This window comes from Spea bombifrons, chromosome 3 (genome assembly GCF_027358695.1).
Source record: "Spea bombifrons isolate aSpeBom1 chromosome 3, aSpeBom1.2.pri, whole genome shotgun sequence".
NCBI classification, from domain to species: domain Eukaryota; kingdom Metazoa; phylum Chordata; class Amphibia; order Anura; family Pelobatidae; genus Spea; species Spea bombifrons.
In genome coordinates this window covers 72,762,512-72,778,064 of record NC_071089.1, presented here as the reverse complement: position 1 = coordinate 72,778,064, position 15,553 = coordinate 72,762,512, and the positions used below count along the sequence as shown (strand labels likewise).

Genomic DNA, 15,553 nt, shown 5'->3' with positions numbered 1-15,553 from the left:
GGCACAAAAGCAAGCAATTGTTGCCATATAAACTGAAAAAAACCTTTGGAGGATACAATAAAACATCTGTTAAGGTCCTTTATTAATACAACTGACCTGACATTATTTTGTGTGAATGTGTGCTGAAATGTTTGTGTAATTAAGATTATTTTTAAACACACAATTAGCTAGATTCAGTTACCTGAAATGAAATGGCTCTTACATTGTGTCATTGCAATCTGTAGAGGTATTGATATTCAGACACTAAAGATCATTTGAACCTAGCCCCTTGTGTCCCAATCTGTTAACAATAGGTAGCAAAACACATAAAACTATTTAACAGATACACAAAACAAATGGATACATTTTCAGTAGTTTTATTGAAAAACGCCTCTTTGGTTTCAGAAATAAATAAAAAATATAAGGCAGTGAAATTCACAATTTGCAGTTAAACAGCAAATCTATTTTCATAGTCTTGCATACAATTTCAAACTGCTTTGAGAACTAAGAAACTCTATATTCTGAAAAATGTCCATACTAAATATACAGCACAAACATGCAATTCTTTTTCTGCAGGACTGACTGCAACATGGCATACATGTCACTGTTAACGTGTCTACAATATAAACCGGCATCAAAATGATGCAGCATGTTCAGCTATGTTTCTGGATTTTTTTAAAAAAGAGAAGCATAGTATAAAAGCAGTATATCTCCTATAATGTATAACCGAGGCTTGGAGTAGGATAAGTTATGAAACAGAAAGTTTGATTGTTTTCCTAGTTATTACATGAGTTCTTGCAATGTATAGATGCTACTCAGTTCTAGCTAAGCAGGACCATTAAAATCGCTGCTTAGGTAATCTAGACTGGTGACTTTGTAGTTCTATTGTGTTGTACTGTGTAACATTGCTACAAACCGTTGTCTTTATTCACACGTTCAAAATTATTATTTGGCACAGCAAACACAAAATATTTTACAAGCAAGTAAAAAAAGCATTATGGCAGAAGCAGTGCCTGGGTAATGAGAGAACCTTAGAAAATAAAGATGGGGTTCTAAGTCCCATAATAAAAATAAAATTAGCTTGGGGTTTTAAGGAATTATAGATTCCTTTAGACCAGAATATTTTCGTTTTGAACTCAAAAAACATTGTATGGGTTCTAGAAAGTGATTTAATGGGGAGAGGGGTAAGTGCATTTGATTACTGTTGTATCCTGGAATTGGGAAAGTATGCTATTTCCCTACTGCATGTTTCTACTTATACAGACCTAATCATGTAAATGGCAAACATACTAAAAAACAGCAAACATTACGATTTCACAATTTTCTTTCCCAAGGATCTCCTCCACCGCATATGTTCGGCATATCCTGCCATTTCATGTCCATATTCATCAAATTCATCATCAGTCCTTTCTAGCTGCATTGGTATTACGTAGGGTCGAGCTTCAGGTTCCTGTGGTCCACTTTCAGGTTGATAAGGTTCTGGTTGAAAATAGTTGCCCGATTGAACAAGATGTGTTATGTCAAGATGTGAATCCATGTATATATTAAACGATTTTTGTTTTAAAAATAGAATGTGTTTGAATTATTTCTGCAACCTGACTCTCTGGAAACCACAATAAAATCCTGTGCACACGGTTTTAACCAATATGAGCTGCTACAAATAAGCAAGCTACAGATGGGGAAAGCAGACAAAGAAAAATATAGATTGTTTTGAAAAGTTAGCAAAGCATTTGGTGTGCTTTGGTATATCGTATATTTTAAAGTGAATAAGTCAGATATTGAGAAATATGATAAAATGCTAATACATTATTAATACATGAATTCAGATATATGTTTTAAACAAGCACTAGCACCCTTGATGTAATAGGTTGTAAATGACGGTTATTCTAGCAGACAGCAAGCAGCAGGCTTTAATGTATTAGCGTATGGTAAAATAATGTTAACAGATTTTAGTGGATATGCTATGATCTCATACAAACCATTTACAAGCCACAATTAGTTAATTATTTACATAAATCACTTCTATTTTTTTATTTAGGTTAAATCTATATCTCTTTAAAAAAGGGTGACCTCAGATACAGTAGTTAGTAGTTATATTGACCCCATGTATAACTGAGGCCTTCTAGGTTTGGTTTTTTTGTATTTGACATGACTTTCTAATTACAGAAATGCAACAGGCTGTGTAAGTTGACACCGCTTGTTCTTGTTCCCACTTGAGAGTTGTTAGTATGAAGAGTAAGAGTTTCCCCCTTTTTTATGATGCCAACAAAGGTCAAAACTATATCCATGGTGATATTTCCCAAAAGAATCATTTCAGAGTAAGCACGTGCATCTCAGAAACAGGATTTTCATGAATTCAAACTGTAAGCAGCACTGGAGACTTAGAAAATGTGTTAGCCGGAACCTAAGAACAAAGAAGGTGTTAGTAAGTAAGTGGTGGAAAATAAAATTTTCACCTGGGCATAAGTAAACGTTGTACACTCTATAAAACTGAAATGTAAACAGTGAATTAAGATAAATACACAAAAAAAAAAAGAATAATTAAGATAATGGTATAATAGAATTTAGATTTATAGATGTGGGGTGAGCTTTTGGCTAAAAAAGAGTTGCCTAAATGTAAGTAGATGGATGAATGCTATGCAGCAGTTGCCAAACCCCTTTTCACATCTGAAACCCTTATAGCCAATTAAAAAAAATTATATTGTTCTTAAAAGTAATCATAAAATTATCTCTTCTTACATGTGCACACGTTTTAAATGGTAGGAAGTCTTAATACATACAGATATTGGATGACGTTATACATTGAGTTAAGAATGTAGAAGCTTCGGTTAATGCTATTCTAATTCTAAATGTTTGTACCAATTCTGTACAGTTAGAATGGGACATGTTGTCCTGACTGTTCAAGTAACCTAACTAGTAAACAAATGCAGGTTGTGTGGTTGCTGCAGTTGATCACATACCTGGGTATCCTTGTCCATTGTAAGGGATACTTGCACACAATGAAGCATCACAATATCCAGCTGGACCCGTGGGGCCTCTAATACCTTGATTACCCGGGCGACCAGGAGGACCAGGAGGCCCTTGAGAGCCTGGAGAACCTGGTGGTCCTGTTCTGGAATCACCCGGAGGTCCTGAACATGGAGAAGAAAAACAGCAAAATACTGTGAGGTTTCTTTTCTATTGTTTTAAACCAAAGCTAACAATGCATCTGGCTCACAAACTGTCTAGACACATTCTAGTGTGCTTTGAGGACAAAAAAAAAAGAGCCTGTACATATGTTGTAAATGAGGACACCAAAATTAACCAAAAAATCATTTAACCTCAAACACAGATTGAGCATTGTTTCACGGCATTCTACATATTGTTTTTTTATTCTGTGCTACTTTTATGGAGATTACTCTCCGTTACAGACTTTAAGGAATTATTTGGATTGCCTCCACCTTAAAGATACAAAGACCTCTGGGGATAGAACTGCAATAGAAAAAAGAACACCAAGTTTCAATTAAAACCTAAAAGAACATCAACTCTGCTGCCCTGCAGCGCAGGGGTACAGTGAAGTAATGTTATTTTTGGAGCACTTTCTATTACAGTTAAATGTAAAGTTTGAAGCAAGTGAAGATAAAACTGTTGCAAGCTTCTTGGGGATCTTGTAACGAAAAAAAATCACATTTTCAAAGGTGAATTAAAAAACAGCCAGACGTTTTTTCCCTGCGATAAGATGCTTTTAGTAAAACTAAATTCATTCATTAAAATTACCTATGGCTTGGTATTTTGCTTGGCAACCAGAGTCATTGTTTTGGAAATATTTAGTTTACTAAACATTAACCTCATGAAAGATCTATGTCTCGAAGCGGCTCAGCCAAGCACTATTGAATCAATTTCCTGCAATGAAATGAACTCAATTTTCCTTCCCTGTCCTTACAAAGGCTGCCTGAACCAATCAACAGAGATAGCATAATAAGAGGACTAATCATGCAGCTCTCAACAAAAGGAAGTTAAGCCATCTTCTCCCATGGTGTGCACATAATTAGAGTTTTTATTTTGCCATAAATATTTATTACATATGTATGGCCATGTCTAAAAACTATTCTGCTCTGAAAGTATGTTATTTGTCAATTCCTTGCCCGCTGTTAGAAGGGTTCCTTCATTTGAATAGACCTGCTACTTTATACTTAAGTTTCAGAGGATTGGAATTGCATGAACCAGAAAGTTCCACCTCTGTGCAGTTTCCATCTTGTTAAATCTCACCAGTGCATGACAGATCTCATCAGTGCAGTTACAAGACTGAAACATTTGTATGCAGATGAAATGCTCTGGCTCATGCAATTCTCATTTGTTAAATCTCAGAAATGTGAACAAGCTTTTTCAGATAACAAAAGTATGGTTCTGACCTGGAGTTCCAGGCAATCCTCTGGGTCCTTGAGATCCGATTCCTGGGTTGCCTCTTTCTCCCTTTTCTCCTGGTACACCTAGAAAATATAAATCCATAATGCTTATCTGTCATGCCAATATTGCCACATTCGTATCAAAATATATCCCTACAGATTTCTGTTCACAGTTAACACTTTTTCTTGATCTCACATATTCTCTTTCTGGTCACAAACCTCTTTCTCCAGGTGGTCCTTGAAGACCAGGTGTGCCTGGGAATCCAGGTCTTCCTGCGCCTCCTGGCTCGCCTCTGATTCCAGGGCTGCCTTGTGGGCCAGGAGGTCCGGGAGGTCCTGGCTGGTTACGATTTGAATAATAATCGTTCGGAATCTGGTTCAGCATCTGATTAAATCGGCTCATTTGACCTTGAAGCAAAAAGACAGAGTAACATTAGAAGTAGAAGCTATGTTTTTCTTATAAATAAGCTACAGGTTCATGCCTCAGGGATAGTTTGAGTTTTACACACTGGATATCAAATGTAGGCAGATGTCTTATTCTTATTAGCTCAATTATAGTAGCTAAAAAAAGTGGTAGGAATGGAAATGTCTCCTGTGAAACTGGTAAAAGTTAAACATATAAGATCAGTAAAGCATAGTCTGGCATTTGTCAATTTGGATGAATATCTCTTAATTTGTTTAACTATGACGGGGACTAAGCAGTAAATTGTATTCCTTCTATTCTGTTTTTGTCACTGATAACAGCAGAGGGCTCACAAAAAATATTTTATTTTTATATTCTATTTACACGTATATGATTTCATATTCCTGTGCTTTACTGGGAACAACATGCTATAATGGTTGTGCTAGCTCAGCACAATCCTCCACAGGAAAATAGGCAAGTTGGGAAGACCAGAGATCTCCCTTGTAACAAGCCCATTGAAGAGCAGCATACTGGAGAACCTGATCGTCTGATCGGTTTGATGGCAGAGGTGCTGCTGCTGTCATAGACCTATAGACCTATGTCCTGGGCTGCACATATATTAGTTGTATTATCACATGACATGTTTGAGTTAAACCCAACTCTAATGCGAAATAAAGCTCAGTGAGCCTATTGTGAGCCTGATTGCACAGAATCCCACCGGATGAACTGCATCTTGAGATTTTACTTGCAGCACCGTGTAGAGTAAGCTCTATAGCATGTACTCCACTTTGTGCATTAAAGTAGTGTAATAAGATACAACAGCAGCAGGGTCAAGCAGTGACACTGAAGGTGTCAACCTAGTCACTTGTGGGTTTGTGTGTCTTATTTGAAACATATGTTGTATATTTTGAAACAGGATTCAGTTGGAGACAAAAGAATTCTGCAAAATCAATGTGCATGTCTGTCTCGATTTCTGGCTATGTATTTATCTTTCTATGTGCCTATGGCGTTATGTATAAAAAGTGGTTATGATGCAAAATGTTAAGGGTTACTATGGTGATAAGACTATGTTTCAAATGTCACTTTTATGCAAAACTCATATGTGTTTGTAATTCTTTCTATCTATCTATTGACATTTGATTTTTATACTGCTTCTGTATGTTGTGTACATTGCTAAATAATTGTAGATCACACCATGCAATATCCTCAAAAACAAGCCATCATACAAACGTAACAAATAAATATATAGAAAAGAAGCATTTACTTACTGTTGATCATCTGTTCACATACTTGTCTTGCCACTGCTCTCATCATATTCTGAGACGCAATATCTCCCTTAAAGATAAAAAATACATCTAGATTAGTCCAATAATGTTAACATATAGCATAAAACACGTAATTAAAAAAATATTGATTGCAAACGGCAACACTGGAATTTCAATCACTGAAAAGGTTAAGTTTTAGTGACACTCACCCTTTCACCCTTTTCTCCTTTCTGCCCTGCAGGACCCTATAAAGAAATAAATGTACATTATTTATATGATCCCCGTAATAAAGCAGGTAATAAAAGTGACTGACACCTTCTGTATAGTTCCTGTCCACAGCTTATATCAGAAGTCTATAAATCTGCATTCCAAGCCAGCTCCCTCGAGTTATATAGATATACTTTATCATAGCCAATAAGTTAAAGCGACCCTGTCACTTCAAACTGTGACCCTTACATTGTATTGGTGTCACACACACTTAAAGATCCAACCCTCCAAGCAGGAGACCATAAAGCGCCACTCACCATTGTACATAACATAAAAGCATGAAAATTACTATCAAATATGTAGAAAGTCACACTGGGTCACGGAATCACTTTCCATTTATAGACATTTGGAAAAAGTTTTATTAAGAGGATAAATCAGATCAGACAGCTTTAATATCTGTTAAAGCAAGCTATTAAGTAATGGCCCGTGCTTAACTCCAGCGCTTATTATATGGACATACAATTCAGCCTAATATAGGATATTTATGCAAGTTGAGCAAATGAACTTTAGCACATCTATGTTTTTTTTTACTTTTTTTTTTATTATTCCCTCTGAAAGTTTAATCAACATTAAACATTTCTTTCTCATTTAGCTTTTTTTTTTTTTTTTTTTTTTAAAAAAAGACAATTAAGCATTTCTTACAACAACAAAAAAAAATTAATTAGGCAACATTTTACATGATTACAGAATAATTCCTGGTAAGGGTTGGGTCATTCAGCCGTACTAGGAATAATTCTTTTGATTGTGTATTCAGTTCTAGAAGCGTTAAATTCAGCAGAGTAAATGGAACAGCAGGGTTTAGCATACCAGCAAACACTTTGCTGCACAATGATTCAACCCAGAGCCCATAGTTAGTACAGTTGTTTATAATAATTTCTTATCTTGTGTTTATAAGAATCTTTTGGCATCCTACTTATATATAATTTCTTTATAAATATTAACATATAAATCTCTATGGCATGTAGCAATATGAAGGTATCCCCCATAATATTGTTTCTGCTAGTATTCTAGCATTTACCTCCAAAGGAGAATTCAGAAAGACTCCCTTTAATGCTGACTTCTCTTATCGTTACTTTATGCCCAGTAAATGTGGTTATGTTAAGGATTGTTATACAAATATCACGTGCACACCAGTATCACCAGGAAATGTCACATGTGTTGTAATGCCAGGTAGCGGAAACTGTTTTTCACAGTAGATCATGCAAAATGCACATTTTTTTGATTTCTCCCAGCCCTGCACAGGACACAAATGTTTAATTGGCAACATATCAGCTGAATGTGGCCAGTGAGCACTGTTGTACACACTTTGTACTTTTTAAATTGCGTGCCATTTAACTTTTAGGATAAGATGGTCATAGAACAAATCCCATTGTATGCCGGAACCTTACATAAACAATGTATATGGCTTCCAGCCACTCAGCATGTTTGAAATCAATATATAATATTATACACATACAATAGTATAACGCCATAGATCTGTTGAACCAGTAAAGTACTACAGATATGTCCCTTAAAAACCATATAATTTGGGCTTGGCTATGGACATAAAACACTATACTATATACTATAAACTCTGGCATTGAACTCAACAAAGTTCTCAAACCGGCACTAGTGTTATAATGGTTTGTTTCCCAATGTTTACATCTGCTGTAAAAAAGCTTTTCAAATCAATTAAAATTTCTTCACTAAACTAACGTTGCATTGATTTCTTAAGTTGGATAGCCAACCCATATAAACCATAACACAAAAACATCTGCCACCCTTACGTTTTTTCCTCTGTCCTTTCCTCATGGCATGCCAGTATTAATGAGTCCTTTGATACAATCAAATAATTAAAACCAGTGGCTCACATCAAAGTCTTTGAACAAAGTTTTATTCTATCAAAAAAAATACTATATACCATGATATTTCTACACAAGGGATTTAGCAGGGAAATGGACATATTAAGCTTCTTAAAGGAAACGGTGTAAAAAAATATGGATTTTATGCAATGGCCCAAACACAGACGATTGCTCATTCGCTGATTCAATATGTTAAAACTTGTAACCTAAGCAACAAACTTTTTTCTTCAATATTCTTCAATGGATGTTGATTTTAGGATTGCCTGTATTTAAAGGAACTATCAATATGCATTTAGCCAAATTGGAGGCTCCGACAGAGGTTTGTGGTCTGCATGATCGAGTATCAATGTGTGCTAATGTGTGTATGATTTAAAGACCAGGAGTAGCATGTCGTCTTGAAACACAGAGCAACATTTCCTGCAAATGTGCTGATTTAGTTCTTTTTGTTTACACAGTGTAGAAATATATGTCTTGGCAGATAAACTTGGTCCCTGTCCAAATGGAAAATGATTACCACAATTTCCAAAAAGACCAACCAGCGCAACTGTTAAAAAAGATGGATTGCAAATTATTACATCCAGAAGTCTAGTTGTTTTTATGACCAACAAATTAGTAAACATGAATGTGTTCACCGCTACGAGGACATTTGTTTAGCCCAATGCTAAGAGCCGGGAATAATACTGGTGTTGTCTTACCGGTAATCCATTATCTCCTTGCTTCCCTGGTATACCACTGGGGCCTGGCATTCCTTGCGCTCCTGGGGGGCCCTGCAAAATATAAGAAGGCGTTGGATGAATTTTATCTCTGGAAATGTTATCGGGCATTTGTGCATGGATTTATCAGGCTATTTCCACATGAATAACCAATGGAAAAAATGGTTCAACGTGATCATGTTTCATGCACTCGCAAGCTCATATCCTGCACAATGTAATTTAACTGCCCCTTTACCGTGTGTAATAACATGTTTGTGAACAGATAGGAAATAATGTAACATACCATTGGCCCTGATGGTCCTCTAGGTCCTACGGCACCATCTTTTCCTGTAAAACCCTGCACATACAGAGAAATATAAAGAGTCAAATGTGCAGTTATGGCACTTCTTAAAAGTAGAAAAAAGAGAATAAGATCTTTCAAATAGTTGGTGGTTAATGTCTCAAAGCTGATTTTTTTCTGGGGTTGAGATCTGTGCTTGAATATAGTATTTTTGGTAACTGGTTTGAAAACACACCAATACATGTGAATGAAACAGTGAAACAGTCCACCATTTACATTACATTACCATAACATTTTTATAAACCTATGTTTTTTGTTCTTTCTGAGGTAACATTGGGGTCTATTCATTAAAGATTGGGCTGTCAGGGAATTTTGCTGGAGAGATTCTCAGCCTTTTGCTGTCTAAACTTTATTATTTGCCCTTAATAATAACAGGTGAACTCCCTTGGCAACTCTCCTTTTTAGCGAATGGACCCCAAAGTGTCCTCCTCAAGAAAGGATGCCTATGGGCAATGCATGCTCTAGAAATATATTAAAATTTTACACTACAGTGCTGCGGAATATGGTGGCACTATATAAAACAATAACAGATAATAATAGTGCTTTTTATAAGGGCCAACAATACTAAAAAAAATAACTTTGCATTTAAATCTTTACAAATATTTTTCACCCTATTCTTATATAAATGACCTAGTGCAAACAAAACAGTATGCTGTACGACTAAGGGTACATATGCATGATGTATTTATGTACATGTCTTTTTATAGTATGTCAGAGTCTGAAGTCTGAATTTTTTAAATGAGTATTCCATGTGACAAGACGAATATCATCCTCACTATATGGGGTCAAGGAGGACTTCAGTATGATGTGTCTATCAAAACAAAATCATCTGTTTATCTCTGCTCTGCTTTATATCTGCTTCCAACTTGTTCCTTTGGTGTTATGCCAAATAAAACTTGACTTGCATAATCACCTCAATTCCCTCCCAAAATAAAACAATAAACTGTCTATCACTCTTGTGGAGAAAGAATGTGTATTAGGTAGACATCTTAGAACGCAATTCTCATATCTAATGACATTTCTATTTAAAGTATTATCCTTCATAAAGAAACTTGGTTATGGTTGAGTTGATCAAGACCTCTTGGTTAGAATAATGAACTCATTACACAGCTATTGAAGATAGAGACGTTCAAATAAACACGTGTATAAATAATAACAATAACTACAATAAATGCTGTTAGAGTTAGATTTGGCTACATGGTAATAACCGTTGAATCATCATAATTCCACAAATACTAGACAAAGCTGTATAAGAAAAATGTGCTGCAAAGTTTGTAAATGTTTATAGAAACATAGAATTTGATGGCAGATAACATTCCTCTGAATTAATTTCTCCTAGGGCCCTCTCTTCTGTTGTCACTGACAGAACGGTGCCAGCTATTTTCTACCATGCTGTTTTAAATACCAAGTGCATTTTTTTACATTTATCAACACTAAACTGGAGCTGCCACACTCTTAACCATTCTTCACCTACAAATTAAATGTCCCGTCAGCAGTAATAGAGCCACATATGAAACTTTCAACCAGAACCACTTTTCAGATGTAATCTACCATTACAGTATCAAGCTGTGGCATAATATCTTATAAGAATATGATTTTTTTTTGTTTCCACTCCCTGTCATTAGCATTCAACTCTCCACTTAAAAGGTTAATCCTCTGAAGTCTTTGAAAACAGAACCAAATGAGAGAAGTGTGTTAAATATATCAGTCTAACTAAACAGTTCTGGTGTTGCTTGGCAAGGTTGCCTCCTTTTTTTGTCCCTTGAACTTCGTTGATGCAACAAGCTCACAAGTCAAAAAATCTAGATTTTCAGCTTTGTTATCTTTAGAGATTCTATAATTTATTTGATACTGTATTTTCAGGATTAACTAAACAATTGTAATGGAAACAAAAGAATCTGTCCATGGAGAAAAGGACTGGAAAGTTTCAACTGAGATTATTTATTATAAAGAAGGATTACAGGAAAGTCAGTTTGGCTGATGAGGAAGTTTTCCGGCTCGAGCCATGACACAGTCTGCGGCACTTTTCTTTAACGTATAAGGATTTATGCTGCAAGGCATTACGTTGTGTTTATGATGTACAGATTTATAGTAAATGGCATTCTCAATCACAAATTATCTATTTGATGTAATATATATACTTTGTTCAGTTATGTTGTCTAGTTCTTCAATGATAGCTTATAATGATGTTTTGGAGGAAAATGTATTGGATGGTTTCAAACCTCATTGTGGCTACTTCATTTTCATAGGTATCAGAATAATAAGTTTCTGATATATCATGAAAAACAATTAAGTACTGTTTTGACATTTTCTCTTCATCAGCAGAGCCTAGCCCTCTACATCTAGACTTTAGATTGAATTCTTTTTCCAGTGCTTTACCATATAATTGTATCTGCAATAAGAAAAGAACCTTTAGGTTCTGTGTTATTGTATGGAGCATATGATCTAAAGTCTGTCCTAGGACTATTCATGAAAACAAATGAGAAGCTCCTCAAAAACATAGCATATGGATCCCATATTTTGAGATGAGTAGTCTATGGCACATTTAAATAACTTCAATGGTAAAAAAGATACATTTTAAAATATATGAATTGGTAAAAAAGGTAAATGCATTCAATAAACGTACCCTTTGTCCTGGTGGGCCTGTAGGACCAGGTGGTCCTGTAACTCCAGGAGAACCCTGAAACAGGAGTAAAAGTAAAGAGGATTAAAAATACAGCTTTGGCCAGTGTCGTAATTTCCATTATTGATAATGTAACACAGAGGAGAAACACAGTTCCATTTACTTTAAAAATTGGAGTTAAAAAAGAAAATGAAGAAAGTAAAATCATACCATTCTTCCTGGTAATCCTGGGTCACCAGGATCACCTTTCATTCCTTGGCGCCCCTAAAATCAGAGATGAAAATGTATTCGAAAATAATTAAAAACTTCTACAGGGTTTAAACATCTGATAATTACAATAGAAAGCAAATATAGTTTGTGCCTTTTAAACTGGTTTTGTAAAATTGTCTAAATTCATGTGTAATGTTCCTTCTACCACTTTAATTCCTAGGTACAAATATTACAGGTAACCCTGTTTGTAGGATTATTAATCCATCGCCTATTGATATTAATAGTTTTGTCTCACATCAGTCTACCCAGGGTGACAAACTTATCCTCACACAAATACCCTAGATGATTTTATGGTACATAGAAAAGTACTAACACATAGTCTCACTCAAACTAGCCTACTTAACCCCTTTGGGTGTGTGATGAGGTGTGCCTGTTTGACTTTTACCAGAAAAATTGGAATATAGAACTTACAGGTTCTCCAGGAATAGAGAGTCCATTTAGCCCTTGAGGTCCTGGTGGCCCCTGTGGACCAGGTGGACCCTGATCACCTCGTGGACCTTGTGGTCCCTTTAAACACAAACATAAAAAAAAACATTTAGGGTTTAATCCGTGAGTGATATGCATCAATAACATGTAATTGGTTCATGGCTCTTATATATTCAGGAAGAGCTGTGGATAAAACAGGTGCCCAATATCCATACAAAATTATTTATTTACTAGTTTGACTCCTGCATGGTTTGTCTGTCATAGCTCACCAAGGCTGTCTTTATACATAACGGGGCAAGGGGTAAGCTTTCTCCCATGGGCCAGTCACTCAGCTTAATTGTACCTAAGTGAGAGGAACGTCAGCACAGACCTCTCAACTAGCCCTGTGTCTTTTGTGGTCTACTTGCCGGTGCTGGGTATGACATCATTTCCCAACACTCTGCACCAGCAGGGGGTTTGCAGGCCACAAGGGTTAATTTTAGCAGAGAGGTCTGTGGCAGTGGTTGCACAAAGTTTGACCTCCAGACTATGCAGGCTGTTGAGGAGGTCCAAGGGGCTGCTGCCATTACCCATAAGGTAAGCCTGGGCCCAGCTGCCCTTTTTGTTCCATGTTAAATTTTGGAACAAAATTGTGTGATTTTGTAGGACATTTGAAATTGAACTATTCAGTAGAAGAAGTTGCATGATAAAGAGGATACAGTTAGATGTCTCTCAATTTGACAACTAGTAACAAAGGAATACAAAAAATACAAAGTCCCACAAACTTGTGTATGTTGTAATTCTAGTACATGTTGTTCAATGTCTCATTATGTTTCTTGTAATGTTAACTAAATTGTACACTAGCATAAGTAAATGTTCAGCTTTCGTATTAATAGTCAATTTCCTGCATCAGTGCAGAAACATATCTTGAAATCTCAATGCCTGAGAAAAAAAGGGGATAAATTTAATGACGTCACTTAGAAGTTAATATTTATGAAACGGTCCAAGCAGCTATTGCTAATATATATCTTAATACATTGTATGCCAGGGGATGTGAATTACCTACTCTAATGTAGTAAGTTACAGAATGTCATTTTTCTGCTTTAACTGCACCAAATCCCCAAATAAAGGATTTCAAACTACAATATCAATCTATTTTGAAAATATTATACCCTGGTTAAAGGAGAAAAATTATAGAAGAGTTACTGGAATAATTAATTGTAGTGACAGATACTTACAACTGGCCCATCCACACCTCTATCGCCTCTGGGTCCTTTGCCTCCAGGAATACCCTAGAACACAGGAGAAATAAATGCGGCATATTTATGGTACCATCTTATAAGAATCATTAACTCCTAATCAACCCTCCTTAGCTCTAGGATTTGACAATTAGATTTTCATTTCACTTTAAAAAGAAGATATTTGGCATTAAGCCATCTGAAATACCTTAGATGAGCACATTCATGTTTTATTACCGCTGCCAGTCTTGCTTGGTCAGCATAGAATTTTGGATTAATTCTATTTTCCTACAGAGAGTCACATTTTTCATTTTTTTTTTATTTCTGATGATTTTTGGAATTATTACTAAAACAGAAATTGAGAAGACGGATAGAAATGTACCATCATGTTCCAAAATTCCATTTCTATTTATATTAAAAAAATGTCGCTTTAGTTTAAGGCACAGCTCTAAAAAGCTAACATTTTATTAAAATGCACTGTAAGTTGAAGCCATTATACAGTATGATATTGATATGAAAAGATAACTATCAGGAAAGCATAATGTAATTGTATTCAAGTGTCAGTTCAACAAGTTCTTCCCTACTCATGTGCAATTAGTTCTAACTAGTGAAAAGCAAACTTCTTCTGCAATTTTATGAAACTAATATTCAGCAACAAAATACGTCATCCATGTTCTTTTCACTAAAACATCCCATATTTAAGTTATTGACCCAAATGCATAAGACAACAAGCAGGCTTACAGATGGGCCTGGTGGTCCCGGGGCTCCCACGCTGTCTTGGGCACATGTACAAGCATGTGGTAAGGCTGGGCATTTGGCTTCATCCCTCTAGAAAGAAAACATTCTGAATGGTTAAGCTGTTCACTCCTTCATAATATACTTGAGTGTGTTGGGTATGCTTTTACTATTTAGCAGAAAATATTTCATTTTAGCGTCATAAACTTTCTTTATGTATAATTTAAGTATACACTATTATGGCACTTGGAACCCAATCTCCATTTATATAGCAAAACTGGAACTAAATATTTAAATCTAAACTTGGCTGAATTTCCAGACAGTTATTGTACACCCCAGACTTAATGAACTATGAAATCTGTGAGTCGCAAAACTGGAAGAAGGAGGAGAGGATGATGTAATGAGTATGACACATATGTAGATCCATGTTGTAGACTAGACTAAAATATTAGTACATATATTAATACATATTATTTTTTTGAGAACAAAAAAGATTGAGTGTCAGGTGAATATGGGCGACATAGGCAGTGACCTCAAAACCACATTCTTACAGAATCGGGGGTTTGTCACAATAACTACCCTTTTTCCACTTTTTTTTTTAAACAAAGACCTAAGGCAGAGAATATGTGAGAGTATCAACGACGTCATTCATTATTGGCGTCTGTTATGTATGCAGCACTGGGCATTACCTCTGCTGACACAGGATAAACCATTGTTTTTGTTTGACCTTATGTTAGATTAGCACAATACGCCTGAGATGCCACATATGGTTTGAAGCAGGGAGAGCAGGGAGAGTATAACTTTTCCAGTATTTCAATGCGGCCAAGAGTGGATTTGCGATTGTAGCTTTCCTTTGTATATCTTAGCAGCTTTCGAAAGTCATTTGATATCTGAAAAGCTTTTGTGTCTGTGTAAGGTTTTTAAATTAATGACATTCAAGCTACTAGTTTATATCTCCTGCAGTAAAGACTTACTTGTGCAATCATAAAGACCATACCAAAACAGTAAATATTTGCAAGTGATTTATTATAAAAACGCAGCCCTGATATCTTTAGCAGAAGGTCTTCTTGACGGTTTGGCAGCCCACTA

General features: G+C 35.7%; 1 protein-coding gene across 6 annotated transcripts in view; it reads right to left on the bottom strand.

Annotated features, from left to right (window-relative positions):
- Positions 1 to 340: 340 nt before the first annotated feature.
- Positions 341 to 15,553, bottom strand: part of COL12A1 (collagen type XII alpha 1 chain) — an 81,221-nt gene continuing 66,008 nt past the window's right edge. For 4 of the 6 annotated variants that reach the window (XM_053458619.1, XM_053458618.1, XM_053458623.1 and 1 more), the window contains 13 exons: positions 14,471 to 14,557; positions 13,730 to 13,783; positions 12,498 to 12,593; positions 12,027 to 12,080; positions 11,820 to 11,873; positions 9,137 to 9,190; positions 8,836 to 8,907; positions 6,242 to 6,277; positions 6,036 to 6,102; positions 4,584 to 4,772; positions 4,371 to 4,448; positions 2,940 to 3,110; positions 341 to 1,458 (listed from right to left, as the gene is read on the bottom strand). In XM_053458619.1, the coding sequence (XP_053314594.1) occupies positions 1,286 to 1,458; positions 2,940 to 3,110; positions 4,371 to 4,448; positions 4,584 to 4,772; positions 6,036 to 6,102; positions 6,242 to 6,277; positions 8,836 to 8,907; positions 9,137 to 9,190; positions 11,820 to 11,873; positions 12,027 to 12,080; positions 12,498 to 12,593; positions 13,730 to 13,783; positions 14,471 to 14,557 (1,185 nt within the window). In that variant the 3' untranslated portion in view covers positions 341 to 1,285. Of the gene's footprint in view, positions 1,459 to 2,106; positions 2,384 to 2,435; positions 2,470 to 2,939; positions 3,111 to 4,370; positions 4,449 to 4,583; positions 4,773 to 6,035; positions 6,103 to 6,241; positions 6,278 to 8,835; positions 8,908 to 9,136; positions 9,191 to 11,819; positions 11,874 to 12,026; positions 12,081 to 12,497; positions 12,594 to 13,729; positions 13,784 to 14,470; positions 14,558 to 15,553 lie in introns of those variants that run through there. The other 2 variants (XM_053458621.1, XM_053458620.1) reach the window with 2 other exon arrangements.